This window comes from Lepisma saccharinum, chromosome 21, assembly GCF_977018435.1.
Source record: "Lepisma saccharinum chromosome 21, izLepSacc3.1, whole genome shotgun sequence".
In the NCBI taxonomy this organism is placed as follows: domain Eukaryota; kingdom Metazoa; phylum Arthropoda; class Insecta; order Zygentoma; family Lepismatidae; genus Lepisma; species Lepisma saccharinum.
Window position 1 is genome coordinate 7,453,589 of NC_139249.1, and position 15,860 is coordinate 7,469,448.

The 15,860-nt window shown below is 38.4% G+C and overlaps 1 protein-coding gene across 2 annotated transcripts in view; it reads right to left on the reverse strand.

The window, feature by feature from the left end:
* Positions 1 to 3,364: 3,364 nt before the first annotated feature.
* Positions 3,365 to 15,860, reverse strand: part of PAPLA1 (Phosphatidic Acid Phospholipase A1) — a 55,889-nt gene continuing 43,393 nt past the window's right edge. For both annotated transcript variants that reach the window (XM_083143223.1, XM_083143222.1), the window contains exon 14: positions 3,365 to 4,387. In XM_083143223.1, coding sequence (XP_082999349.1) covers positions 3,760 to 4,387 — 628 coding nt within the window. In that variant the 3' untranslated portion in view covers positions 3,365 to 3,759. The remainder of the gene's footprint in view (positions 4,388 to 15,860) is intronic.

Here is a 15,860-nt window from a genome sequence, read left to right on the forward strand (position 1 = left end):
CCGGTAACACTTTTGAAAAAGTCACGCCACCTTATAGCAAACAAAACATCCAATTTTAACATCGACATATGGGGGGCTCAGTGGAAGAAGCGCTCATGCCACATTTTTTTTTTAGAGGAATGGCAATATGTTTCCTGCAAAAGGTGATAGATTGACATTTGCAAATGCTTGTGTAATGAGGTAGGCACATGCCACAAGGTTGGAAGTTTGAGGAATTGAGTTTAGATGATACAAGTTGGTTACATGCAAAAGCAACAAATCTGCCAGCGAGTGGCATGGGCCCATTTTCCACAGAGAAAGATTTCGGCATTGCCAGATTTTCAGTCAAAAATTTGCACAATTCAATACAGTGTCCATATGTTAGGAAACCAATTCTTGGCCTTTCATCTACCATGCATCCCCTTTGAAGTGTATTGTTGCGAACTCCAAGGACTTAACAGAATATTTCAACTTGCACATCCAGGGTAATTTTCTGCAATCCTCGTATCTTTATTGTAATAGTAATAAATTCATTAAAAAAATGAACTCGTTGCATATATTGTTTTCAGTCAGGGCCTCGCACTATCAATATATGTTTAGGGAACATAAATGTGAATGATGATTTTAAAAGGTGTTTTTAAAAAGACAGAAAATTGCTTTCAAGATATTTTTACTGCCTTTAAATACCATTCAATACAATGCATGAATTGAGCGAAAGGGTTAATCTCAGTATTTCATCCTGTCAGCTTCTCTGCTAGCATGTTCTCATTTCTGTAATTGTAATGTCATGTTAACCGACAGAAAATAAATATTAGCGACAACTATGTATTGTATTGCTGCATACTACCATGATAAAATACGTTTTGCTAGTGCAAATTGCATTCAACTTGCAAAGCATTATCAAGAAAAGTTGTCTTTATGTTCTCTAGTGTCAAATACTGTTGGTAGCAACAGCGAAAACCTGTGTTCATGTAACAATATTTAAAAAATGCAATACTGATAACCACGCTTTCTGCATATCATTTTACAAAAATTGGAGTGGCTTGAACTTTCACTTTTCAAAGTATAAGGGTCTTGGGGATATAGTTCGCACATGGTTTTGTGATTCCTAATGGCAGACCTGGTACTACCATTTATCAAATAGAATATGCATTTTAAAACTTCAGTTATTCGTTTTTAGATTTCACTAATTATAAAAAATTTAGGATAGACAACATAAATCCTGTCTCAACTGATGGAAACAAGAAATTGAATTTGAACACATCTGAGCCCTTAATTACAAGTACATACCATCTCAAGATTCACTTCACATGCCCGAGGGGAAACTATTCTGTTTCCAGCTTTAAAACGAAGTAGGTGTGGCCAATAAGTTACCGAAATTTGTATTAATGCACGCGGGGCCCACTTTCTATTCGCCAGCACTTGCCCCTCCCTCCCAGCGCACGTGTTAGCTTCAGTGTCACTATTTTTCACAACGTTTCGAAACTATAGTGACTTTTAAAAATGTGCAAATATTAGTTTTTAAAATGAACACTGTTGTAAATACGAGAGATGAAGAAAATATAATAAAATAGAGGTAAACAACCAACGATGTCAGTTCTCGTCAATGGTAATATACCATGTAAGAAGAATTCACACAGCTGTCCGTTGTAGCGGTGTGATCACTGTGCGCTACGATGCCAGGAGTCCCGAGTTTGAATCTTGGCCTGGGCATGGATGTTCTTTGCGAGTGTTATTTCATCAATTTCACCATATCATCACTCATCCTCGCGATTAGCCAAGTGTGGCAGAAATGCGAAGTAAAATAAACCAAATGAATCATGCAATAATTTAACCAGCGAAGACAAACTCATATCCATGAAAAAAAAACATCCACTTTCCTGCTAACGGCAGCAAGTCCAAAATCGGCTAAAATGTGCCATCCGTGTTTTTGTTCGGCTGAATTTCCTTGCAGACCGCATAAATGCTTGTTTTTAAGACACCTGTTCAGAAGTTAACGATTCAACACAATACTCTGGATCCACCGCAATTTTGGTATCGCCACTTGTTCAAAGTTTCAAATGTAGATTGTTTTGTAACACTTGCTGCTGAAGCCACATCAACATTCAATGATACTTACAACCTATAAACACTTTGCAAAATCTCAAGAACCACCACAGGGCAACGGAGAGGAGGGCAGGTTTTGCAGGGTCGAGAGGAGGAAAGCTATAAATAGCCGTGTGCTTTAGGGTAACAGTGTTTCGGAAGATTCTTGACCACGAGAAGTAGTGTCTCCAACTATGTTATTTTTTCCCTTACGAATTATATACAAGAAATGTGAAGGTTGTATTACGTACACCCATGTTGGAACATTAATAAAACTTTGTAGTTGCGAAATTGGCTATATAGCAATTAGATACGATAACATCTTTGGAATATTACCGAATTGTAACGATGTTTCTATAAAGGTCGGGTAGCAACACTGAATGGCACAGTTTGCCCATCTGTAACGCCAAAAGCTTGTGTCCCCGCCCTCTACAAATTCCTTCTTGGAAGCAATTGCCAGTGTATGCATCTGGCATTTTTCTTTGACAAGCTGGGGAACTCAGGTTCCTGAAATCTGAGCATGTTTTATGTGGGAAGTAAAGGAAAGGAAGCGTAGGTGGATCATTTAATAAATGCTAAAGTAACATTCCGTACGATTTTAAGCATCACTGGTTGTATTTGCACCAACCACTTTGGCTTTCTCAAAGGTTTCCCTACAATCTTTTGCAGTGTGTTGATTTTACCATTCTAGATAAAACGAATGAAGTTGAAAGTAGTGTGCGCGTGTTTGTGGTATATGCATCAACACGTGTGTAATCTAGAGATTCCCATGTCAGTCACTGTCAGTCTAAATCATGTTTTCTGATTCTGTCTAGTCCGGTGTTTCAAGATTATAGACTTTACCTAATATTGCGAATTTGCAACACTGCTCAACACAAGAGTGACTGACAAGTAGCGGGAATTTCGTTAATTTGAATGAGTGAATGTCATCGTAGGTGGTTTACTAAAGAATAGTTATGAATTCATAAGCAAGGATAAGGCTAGTAAATGCTTTGAACAGCATACAATGCTGTTTTACTGTAGTTTCAAGACGGCATTGAATGGACTATCTATCAGGGTGCAAAAGGTCTGCGGAGGGACTACTGTCAGAATCCACCAATAGGGCTACATTGGCTTTCTCTAGAACACGTGCTTTTGTTTACATCCACTTCCTAGTGGAAAAAAATGGACTTTAGTCATAATGCTGACTATGAGACAGGGACACCCATCAACTAACCCCAAGGCATGACCCAACATCACCCCAGCTAACAATTCCCACTTCAAACACTGATGAATACCATTTCAAGAATAAGACACCAGATACAGAAAAATGTTATTCAAATCTTTATTTTCCCGAAAACTCTGCATAAATAGGTCAACTTTACATCCACAGGTTTCCATACACAGTATGGTGAATATATAAGATGCCTGACTTACATCAAAATATTTGTTACATAAATATATTAAAAATCATTTCTCGTATCAAGGAGTAGAAATCCATCTTACATGCTGACAGATGTGGGAGAACAAGCAAGGTATTTTGGAAAAGTACACCAACGAAATTCACTCCCTATTAACAAATCTTCCACAACCAGCTATTTTCACACCTGGTTAGAAGGGTTTAAAAGCATTTTCTCAAGACCTCTATCTCTCAAATACATTATATAAAAAAACAAAACAATTAGGAAATGTGCCTTTTATTTTATTTTCTTCGGTCTACTTGCGAGGAGCCTGTTTCACGAACCCTGCGATGGGAGGTGGTCCCAAACTTTTGTTTTCTGATATCGGAGCAGTTGGGTCCATACCTATTGGTTGACTGCCCGTAGCACTGATAGGGTGAAACCCGAACGAAGACGATGCTGGTGTGCTAGATCCTGATACTACCGTCGGATTGGTAGTGGGAGGAGGTGTCGGGCTCACACCTGGCAGCTGACTGCCGGTTGCACTGATTGGATGAAACCCAAATGGCAAGGAAGCTGGTACACTGGAGATGGTCGGATTGGTGGTGGGAGGAGGTGTTGGGCTCACACGTACTGTCTGACTGCCTGTTGCACTGATGGGGTGAAATCCAAAGGATGCTGGTGTACTGGGTTTGCTGGTAGACGGAAAGGCATTTGTAGTGAAAGTCGGAGTTGAAGTATATATCACAGACGAATTATCGTTAGCTGAAGGAACTGGCATCTCCTGATCAAAGGCTGGCCAAGCAGAGGTGGAATATTGCTGCTTCAGTTCCCCAATCCTTCCTTCAGCTCTTTCACTGTGATGTCGAAAGTCATTGTCTGGATAAATCTTCATCAGTGAATAAATCTCTTTCAAGATCATCAGCATTGTATCTTCAGACTCCCTGGAATAATAATAAAACTTTTACAGGGTGGCTACAAACAAGCAAAAATGAAATTCCCTGACTTTTCCAGGTTTTCCAGGACAAAATTTACGTTTTTCCCTGACAATTACAAACTAAACTAAATCTACGTTTTTGCAAGTAGAAATAATAAACTCATAGAGATCTAGGTATGGATTTGTTAAGTACCAATATTATCTTTTATGAAATTGACTTAATTTCTCTATTCTCTATGATTTGAATTCAAACTGCAATATAGTGAATTTGGAAAATTATTACAATTCACAAGCTACGGAAGGATTATGGAATTTTGTCATACGAAGTAAGTTTAAAATAAAATACTTGATTATTTTTAAAGTTACGACTAAATGAGATAAGAGTGAAGAGTGAATGATTAAGAAATACAATTTGCAATTTATCAGTCTCCTTATACATTCTCGGTATTATATGTTGATATTTCCACTGAGGTCTGGAAGCCTCTGCTTGCAAGAACCTTGACTGCGGACTCATTTTTCAATGCATAAAGCTACTTCTCTCTTCTCTGTCAAGCAAATAACTTAACTCTTGCATATAAGTGAAACAATTGAATCGAACAAAATAAAATGTCATATTTCCTTACATTATCGATGGGATTTCTGCTTCAGTACAGAATATCAAAGTGAAGTGCTGAGAAACTGACAACATGCAGTTAGTGTTGTCCACGGGATGAGACGGGACGAGATTTACCATGTGTCATGAGACAAACGAATATTTTCGAAATGAGACAGCATTTCCACGAGACGAGACAGGCCAAAGTCTCGTCTCGTGAGTAACACTACATGCAGTTATACCATTAATGCTGATGAAAAGGGTATGTAAGTATTAGAAATTTAACGCAAGGAATTTATAGAATTCCACTGTATAGGTACCTGATTTAGCTAACCAACACATTAAAACATGGACACTCTAATAATAAAAGCTTCTGAAAGTTCATATACGAGGGGCATCCTGAAAAAGCTCCAATGGTGCCTATACGCAGCACTAGTGGTCGGAGAGCAACACACACACACACACACGTGCAGGCAGGAAGAAGTGGCATGTAGCTGTAATCTGGTACAGTTGCAATGTAGTCGGTTTAGGACAGTTCTAGGTTAAAGATTGCACCTCTCATAAAGTCTCCCACCGACTGCGATGTAGCCTACATTGCACACTCAGAATTTGGCACAGAGCCACCAGCAATCGTGTGAGTTGTGCAGACCGGACATTGTGAGTGATAGTATCGTCAGACGATGGTGCAGACAATTCACGGAAGGCCAATCGAATGTGCACAACCCCATACAGCTGAGTACACACGGGCTCTTTGCATCACTTCAGGTGAGAGATCTTAGACCACTCCCTGTACAGCGGCCTTGAATGTACCGACTTTCATCTCTTTGTTTAACTGAAGAGGTTTCTGGCAGGGCAAGGATTTGACAGCTACATTGTGGTAGAGATAGTTCCAGTCTTTGCTGTCAGACACATATACCATGGACATACAAAATTTAGTGCCATGCTACGACACATGCCAGAACAACGGTGGTGATTATGCCGAAAATTAGGTTGAGACTCACTGTTACTATACCGCGTTTGTTACAACCTGTCCCCTTTCCCACGCTAGGGAGCGCTCGACAGTTTCGGTGCCAATGAGAAACGAGGAAAAAATCGTCTGCTGGGCAGCGAGGAGCGAATGGAAGCCAGAAGAGAGGCGCTTACGTAGACGCTGTTGAGACGTTGCTTATTTTAATTGGCTGCCTGGCTTTGACTTTCCCCAGCACCGAGAAAAGCCAGGGAGCAACTAGCGCGGGAACCGGGCCAGGTTGTAACAAACGCGGTATAATGCAATAAATTACAACTGATATTCTTGTTTTATTTATGCCTAATCGGTAGGGACCTTGATATTTTGTTATTTTTTTTCCAAATTGGTGTATTATCTTATTTTTTATTTTTTACTATACGGTGTTATTTTTCCCAAAATTCACATTTTCATTTTAGCGCATTTTCTGGCAAATATCTGAAATTATACCTTCATGGTGTTTTTAAACTACTGTTTCAAATTGTAAGTCACATGGCTTACGCCTCTTCGCGAGAGTTTGATATCTTGAAAGTTATTTTGGGAAAGTTATTTTCCATACCCCTTTATTAATTTTAAGGTAAGGATTTTAGATAATTGAATTTTGGTGTGGAGTTAGGGCCCCACACTTTCTTGATCACGGCTGAAGGTGGGAGTGATGTGATCAGCACCACACTCCTGGCTACCTTTATCCCTCAAAGTTTCCTCAAGGATGCTGGGTGGACGCCGGAGCAGTTTGAATAGGTGGAAAACATCCCGGTTCTCCCCCGCAGGGGATCGACCCCGGGTCTCTCGCATAGTAGTCAGATGCCCTAACGACTGAGCTCCATTATTACTCGCTCGACAAATGCTGATAGTGCGCACTTAGCTTGGTAATTCAAAACATATCTCGTGCGACAAATACGAAGATGTGGCTCCCGTGTGACGGTAGATACGTACTCGATCTATGCTGCCACTTTGCTTCTCGATGCAAATGGTTTTGATAGAAGTTGAAAAACTCGTGGGAAATAAATGATTTAATGTGGCTGTCGGAATTATACGTATAACTCTATAGTTTACTCGAGTAAAATGTTGGAAAACTTGCATGTTCTATGTACACAAACATGGCCTAGAAAAGACAAGGATGTTGGATTTTATGGAATTTTTTGTTGTTTTAGGACATTTCTTTAAAAAAAATCGCTAAAAACGCCAACAATTCGCATTATTTCGATATTTCGAATGGGCGAAAAATGTGTCCAGACATCACTGTACATTCCTAAACATAATTTCGCAGCAATTACCATTTTTCACGGTTTTGGCGTTTGCAAAAAATCAATGTACCTACTAATTGGAAATTACTTTCTGGCCACCCCTCGTATAAATCAGTAGATGGAAAGTGAAAATTTAGCAGGGCTGGCAGAGAAAAGTCAATTCTTGAAGGAAGTGATTTGCTGTTATGATTGAATGATTCGAGTAAATATGATATTAAAATATTTACGTATTTATTATTAGTATTTTATTTCATAATATTGGACATTAACTTCACTCAGTAAGACCATCTCTCACGAGATTAAACAGACAGGACAGAGAGTGGCGTTAATTTCATTGCAAAACTAGTGTTGCAGTAAATTTGAGGTTGGGAGCATGCACTTGCCAATTTTTATAACGTTCACCAATGGAGATTTATATTTCACTTTTTCATGATAGTATTCAATATATATCCCGTTTGGTTGGATTCTTCTTGATATCTAAGAATAGTGCAATGTCATTGTAAACTTATGTTAACTTGTGCGAAACCAGTAATACGTCAGTATGATATAAGAAAGCCTTCGTAAGCACCGCTACATTCAATAAGGTGAAGTGAGTCAGAAGAGTAATAAAATTCCAGCAGCTTATTTGCAGTCTAAAGCTCTTCTTGTTTATGCATGGGATTTTTGTTGGATGTTGCAGTGCATGCAATTTCTGTCGCATGTTGTAGTCAGATACTTTGTCGGGTGGCGATATTCAACAAAAATCGTATGTATCAATGGAACGTATTTGTTTCCATGTTCCTTCAGTTTGCCCAACAAAATGCCTTACTACGACGTCCGACAACTATCGGACGGCGCCACCGGCTCGTATCCCCTCCATCTGTTGACAAGTCCCCTTACTACTCCCATACGGACAAGAAAAAATGATAATTCAATGCATTTTCCACGTAATATTTAGAGGCTTAACCTTTACTCCCCCGATGATACCATATGGTATCGTCAGAGTAAGGTCGTACTGTCCCGATGATACCATATGGTATCATGGTGCTGATTACGAAATTAATGTGCTTTTTGGACCTTTATACTCTTATGTTTGGGTGGAAACTCTGACACAGGTCTGGAGCAAGTCTGGGAAATTCATATTGATGACCAACCTCCCCCTCTCTCCGCAACATATCCATGCCACATTTCCGGACAGTTTCACATTTTGGCTCATTGTTCAACTTGTATGGCACCCAGAAACATGAAACATGTTTCAATTTCTTTGGAAACATCCAATCTTTGAAGATAATACTAAGGTTTGCGCCTTCTCCCCAAAATAGAGGGAGAAGAGGAGGTAAACTCCAGATTTTTATGTTTGTTTTTTTTTATTGAAATTCGGTGGTCGCGCCCCCAAACCCCCCTTCCTCGGTTCAGTGTTCTGAATTGTACACTGTTGCCTGCTATGATGTTTTAGCTGCAAACCAAAACTTATCCGAAGTAGATTGCTCCCATAGTACCCGAGTTATAACAATTTTCCTCCAAACATGCAAGTTACCTATTTTTCGTAAAAAAACAAACAAAAAAAACACATTTTGGCATATTATTCAACTTGTATGGCACCAAAGAACATGAAACATCTTTCATTCTCTTGAAAAATATCCATTCTTTGAAAAGAATACTAAAGTTCGCGACCTCTCCCCAAAATAGCGAGGCAAGAAGGGGCAAACTACAAATTTTTATGTTTATTTTCATTGAAATTCGGTGGTCGCGCCCCCAAACCCCCTTCCTTGGTTCGGCGTTCTGAATTGTACACGGTTGCATGCTCTGATTTTTTTAGCTGCAAAACAAAACTTATCCGAAGTAGATTGCTTCCATAGTGTCCAAGTTATAACAATTTTCCTCCAAAAAAGCAAATTACCTATTTTTCGTAAAAAACAGTTTCACATTTTGGCTCATTATTCAACTTGTATGGCACCCAAGGAAATGAAACATGTTTCATTCTCTTGAGAAATGTCCATTCTTTGAAAAGAATGTAGCAAACTCCAGATTTTTGTTTTTTCCATTGAAATTCGGGGGTTGCACCCTCCCCCCAAAACCCCCCTTCTTCGGTTCGGCATTCTTAATTGTACACGGTTGCATGCTATGATGTTTTATCTGCAAAACAAAACATATCCGAAGTAGATTGCTCCCTTAGTGCCAGAGTTATAACAATTTTCATCCAAAAATGCAAATTACCTATTTTTCGTAAAAAAATAATAATCACATTTTGGCTTATTATTCAACTTGTATGGCACCCAAGAACATAAAACATGTTTCATTCTCTTGAGAAATGTCCATTCTTCGAAAAGAATACTAAAGTTCGCGCCTTCTCCCCAAAATAGCGGGAGAAGATGGGGCAAACTCCAGATTTTTGTTTTTTCCATTGAAATTCGGGGGACGTGCCCCCCAAGCCCCCTTCCTCGGTCCGGTATTCTAAATTGTACACGGTTGCTTACTCTGATGTTTTAGCTGCAAACCAAAACTTATCCAAAGTAGATTGCTCTCATAGTGTCCAACTTATAACAATTTTCCTCCAAAAATGCAAATTACCTATTTTTCGTAAAAAACAGTTTCACATTTTGGCTCATTACTCAACTTGTATGGCACCAAAGAACATGAAACATGTTTCATTCTCTTGAGAAATGTCCATTCTTTGAAAAGAATGTAGCAAACTCCAGATTTTTGTTTTTTCCATTGAAATTCGGGGTCGCACCCCCCCAAACCCCCCTTCCTCGGTTCGGCGTTCTGAATTGTACACGGTTGCATGCTATGATGTTATATCTGCAAAACAAAACATATCCGAAGTAGATTGCTTCCTTAGTACCCGAATTATAACAATTTTCCCTTAAAAATGCAAATTACCTATTTTTCGTAAAAAAATAATAATCACATTTTGGCTTATTATTCAACTTGTATGGCACCCAAGAACATAAAACATGTTTCATTCTCTTGAGAAATGTCCATTCTTTGAAAAGAATACTAAAGTTCGCGCCTTCTCCCCAAAATAGCGGGAGAAAAGGGGGCAAACTTTATTTTTTGTTTTTTCCATTGAAATTCGGGGGACGTGCCTCCCAAGCCCCCCTTCCTCGGTCCGGTGTTCTAAATTGTACACCGTTGCATGCGCTGATGTTTTAGCTGCAAAACAAAAGTTATCCAAAGTAGATTGCTCCCATAGTGCCAGAGTTATAACAATTTTCGTCAAAAGTGTGTTCGAAGTGAATGAAGATGAAATTCCCTGACATTTCCCTGACTTTTTTTAACACCTCAAATTCCCTGACTTTTCCCGGTTTTCCAGGTTTTCCAGGTCTGTCGCCACCCTGTTTTAGAGTACCATTGATCCATTTTTTAAATACATATACATGCATATACTGGCTCACTATTTAATAATAATTATAAAGCTACAAGCTACTAGTGAGCCATGGTAGCTCAGTCGTTAGGGTGCCTGACTACCATGCGAGAGACCCGGGTTCGATCCCTGGCAGGGAAGAACCAGGACTTTTTCAATCTGTTCAAAGTGGGTACCTGGAGGAAAATCTGGGGGGCAAAGGCAGCCACGGGCAAGGTGCTGATCACATCACCCCCAGCTCGGTTGAGATCAAGAAAGTGTGGGGCCCTAACCCCACACACCCTATACGCCTTCATGGCATCGTGCAAAGCACAGGGGAGCACTTTACTTTTTTTAGCTTTTACAAACCTACTTGAAAACAAGAAGTAGTGAGTAGCCTAGAAACCAAATAGACGGGATGACTCTTATGTGACGAGGACTCATCACCACTCAATAAGAAGCTACTTCGCAGACTTGGCCTCAAACTAATATTGTGTACTAGTTTAGTTAAGATTTTAGTTATACAAATGGTTTTAAACAAAGCCAATACCATTTTCAAATGATGCCAATAGTTTTACCCTGATACTTTTGACAACAGGTATGAATATGCAGGAGTTTTGTTAAGGGGGAAGTCAAGTCACTGATTTAAAACTGTTTTAATACTAGGGTCATTCCATGTCAATTCAACCACAAAAAGAGGAATTTCGAACCCATGCTCTCAGATTTTGATGAAACTTGGCACATTTAATCCTTCCATGGTGGTGAGAAACCACATTTTTTTTTGTCTCTAAATTGAATGGTTTCATTTTTATAGCCCCTCAAACCTTCAGTGATTAATCCTTTCATCCATTCTCACAGCCTCCAAGTATGAGCTGCACTGTCTTAGAAAAATAATTCTATCTCCCTTATAAACTATTCAATCATTTTGAAGCTTCACAGCAATGTTAACCAAACAATAAGAATTCCAGAAAAAATATGTTAACATATCACATTTATATTTTAGTACGCTAATAAATAAATAAAATATTATCTGATGTTTTTGGACCGCAAACACGGTTTACTAAAATTTCAATTATCATTGAAAGGGAAAGGTGCAACACCAACACAAGTATTTTTAAAATGAACTTAGGTTATGATCTAACTCGCCCAGAAATAAAATTGATGGCTTTTTCATTCCTTCTGAAAATATGACAACTAATTTCTCATAATTTTTAAAAATGGCTAACGAATTTTATATTTTTCAAAGAAACTGAAAATCTAAGAATCTAGCTTCAATATATCATTGAAGCAAATTTTTAGAGCATAAAATTTTAAATAATGTTTTCATGGATGCGTGGAAGGTGGGCAAGGGGGGGCTGTGTCCCCTTCCTTGGAAGTAGTCACAGTAGTTTGTGTTTATTATTAAAAAGATATTGCAGGAACATGATAACTTCATATTGATGGAGTGCTTCTTTCAGGGGGCGACACTATTATGCGGGGAATATGACATGTTTATCCCACCCTTTCCCCACCAATAAAGAAATATTTGGATGTCCACAAATGTGACAGTGCAGCTCACACTTGGGAGGCTCTGGGAATGGAAGAAAGGATGAATCACTGAAAGTTTGAGGTTCTATAAAAGTGAAAACAGACAAGTTAGGGACAAAAAAAAAAGTGGTTTCTCACCACCATGGAAGGATTAAATGTGTTTCATCAAAATCTGAGATCATGGGTACCATGGTCTGGTGGAACTGACATGGAATGACCCACCCACCAGATAATAATGTAATCAACAATAATTATTATGCACTACTATTATTATTAATAATAATACATATTTGGGGAGAGCCTTTCTTGAATAAGCAATACAGCAAACATCTAGTATGATTGTTTTTCCTTATCTTTTCATGATTCAAACCATTAAAGTTTAGCTGGACCTTTGGCAGATACCAGCATAAGTTGTTTTTTTAAATTTTCTCTCCTCTAGAAAATACACTACAATATTCCAAATTTTGAAAAATTACATCTGCTTAGAATTCCTTCTAAGGGAATTCACGTGACCATTTATGCGATTTACTTTCACTGTTGTCTAGATATTCTTAATAATTCCGTGGCTATGTAAGTCTATTAAACATAAACACAGAGCCTGCGGGTGCACTTTCCGTGAGGAACTGCTGTAACTTGATATAATTTTATTCTGTTTTAGTGCATTTTAACAAGTGAGAAAAATATGCACAAGTTTTTTAGAATATAATCTTGTTTATATTTTATTAAAAAAACATTAGAAGTTTCTGTACTTGTAAATGGCTCTGTTCGGTTTCGGTTAAATTTTTGGATCTGTTTACAAATCATTACTCATGACCTTCTTGAGACTAAGTTTGCTTTTCAAAGAAAGACCTAATGCCATGATTACCTAACTTGTATGTTCGACACAATCCTGCCTTCATATTTTACTTTTCTCATTTTGATCTTTCTAACCCTCTTTTTAGGTTCCACTTCTTGGTATTCCCTGATGAAGAATCCAGAAACAGATCTGAAACATTAGACCGGAGCCATGAAGAGAACCACTTGTAAGTACAAAAACTTTTTCCAGTTTTTTTTAATAATATAAAATTACCTTCGGTGGTTATGAGAAAATTTGATTTATTTTTCCCACACAATTAATCAAAGAAGCATATTTTGAATACTTCATTGGATATCCAGCATTTGGATACTTTCGCAAATAATGATATACGTAGATCACACATAGTGTAGAATAACTTATTAGGTACATATTTTGAAATCTTTCTTGGTACTATCATTATATGAAAGCATCAGGTGATAATAGTTTGAACTCATTTTATAAAAAAAAAGTGTGTGCCACTTACTCACAATGTTACAATACAATAAAAGTACTTCAAAAAAATACTATAAAAATAATTACTTACGGTTTGTGAGTATATGTTTTATAGAAAACACAACATTTCGAGACGCAACTGGTCTCTTCTTCAAGTGCACTTCTTGGCAATCAGAATTACTTCATGCCTACGTCAATTTACACAAAAGAACAAGGAATAAGGTGATAGTAAAAGATCATGGTTAAAAAAGGTATTTGTTAAAACTGCCCTTTGTGTGCATAAAAACTCACTTTCTCACATTCCTCACAAACCTCAAACCTAAAAACGAACATAAAAACATGTCTCCCATTACACATTAAAACCCCACCTCAAGCAACGTTGTCTACATGGTAACTGATTTAGCTTCTCCTCGACTTCTGCCCCTGCCTGTTCTCCCCGCTTTTCCACGCTCCCCTACTGTTACATCATTTTAAACTGGAAATCTTGGATCTCGTGGGTCGGGTTGATTACAGACCTGGAAACCAATCCCCCCCCCCCTTGCTCTTATTCCATCGCTTAAACATCTGGATCCATAATTCGTCTAAATTTCCATCCTCCCTGTTCAATTTATTACTTCTGTCTTTACAAATTTATGCCGCTTCATACACATTTCTACCTATTGGTTTATTTTCAATTTTGACCACCTCTCTTTTCCTAATTCTATGCCCTTCTTCAATTACATGTTCAGATAACCCCGTTCTTGGAGCTCCCTCTCTCTTTTTGGTTCAGGCCAAAGTAATACTAGTTTCCACCACTTTCTTGACCTCCCTTTTAATTTTACTTATAGGGTTCCAATCCACCACCTGATAACACTGTACAACACGAAATTTGTCCTTTGCTTAAAAATATGTTTTTTTAATGTATTTTTGCATGCAAAACACGAATCTGCAATTAATTTCTTCGTGTCACGTACAGTTTTTTGAAAAACGCCATCTTTATACATAATGTGTATTAATTACGTTTAAACAATTATAAATTTCTCTAACTGTTTTTAACTGTTTTTTTCCAGCGCTTGATAAAAATGATATCACTATCAGTTCGCATTGTTACATAAAGAAACGTTTTGCTGGATCTTCTAGTGATAAATTTGTTACATAACAATAACCGTGCTGGCACCACTGACGAACAAGGGCTGCCATCTGTTTTGTCCTATTCAACGTGAAGGTTGTGCTTTACAATTGCAGGTGTTTGTGTAAAGTTTTAACGTTTGTGGCAGGTTTCTGTTAGAGAGGTGAGTATAAAAAGGAAGGCTTCGTTCAGTGGATCATAATGTCCCGTCAGTGTAAGAATAACCTTGATTCATTTTGTTATATATGTGGTGAACTGACGTTGAAAAGTCAAAGAAGTAGCCTTACCCCTGTTGTCAAAAAAGCATATGAACTGTATTTTGGATGCCGAGTAGGCGATCAAGATAAGGGATGGCCACCACATATCTGCTGCAATTCTTGTTCCAGGAACTTGCGAAACTGGATGCAAGGAAACTGAAGTGGGCTAAAATTTGCCGTACCAATGGTTTGGAGGGAGCCAAAAGACCACGTAAGTGACTGTTAGATGTAATGGGCTTCTCTTCAAAATCAAAACATCACATCCGATATCCTAATTTGGAATCAGCAAGGTGCCCAGTGCCTCATAGTGAAGAGCTACGTGTGTCGAAAGCTCCCGAAAATTGTACATTTGATACATCAATTGAAGAAGGAAGTTCGGCAACGAGGACGTCGACTTCGCGCCACCAACCCTCTCAAGTGCACCACATCTCAACATCTCAACGATCACATCAAACGATCTGGTACGGGACTTAAATCTATCGAAAACAAAAGGAGAAATAAGTTTCGAACACGACAGAGTAACTTTTCATCTTGCTTTTCGGAGACTGGAGGAATTGTGTTTTGTAACAATATTAATGTTTTATTTCAGTAGTTGGGCCATGAACACAATCCGGCAGAATGGCGATTGTTCATTGATTCGTGTAAGATAAGTCTGAAGGCAGTACTGCTCCATATTGGTAATGCTTATCCATCCGTGCCAGTGGCGTATGCTGTTCACAAAAAGGAAACATGTGAGGTAATGCGTGACATATTGCAGTACATTGAATATAATACATTCAAGTGACGAATCTGTGGAGACCTGAAAGTAATTGGAATTCTTACTGGCATGCAACAAGGGTATACCAAATTTTGTTGCTTTCTGTGTGAATGGGACAGCCGGGACCGAGTTAACCATTACATGGGGAAAATATGGCCACCACGACAGGAATATGTACCAGGAATCAAGAACGTATCACATCAACAACTCGTGAACCCTAAAGATGTTTTCTTCCCCCATTACACATCAAACTAGGTGCACTGCTTCCAAATCATGGGATGCCACATGTCCCTGAAATTACATTTTTTGGATTCTCATTTTGTCTTCTTTCCACAAAATTTAGGGGCTGTTAGTGATGAACATAAGGAACGGTTCC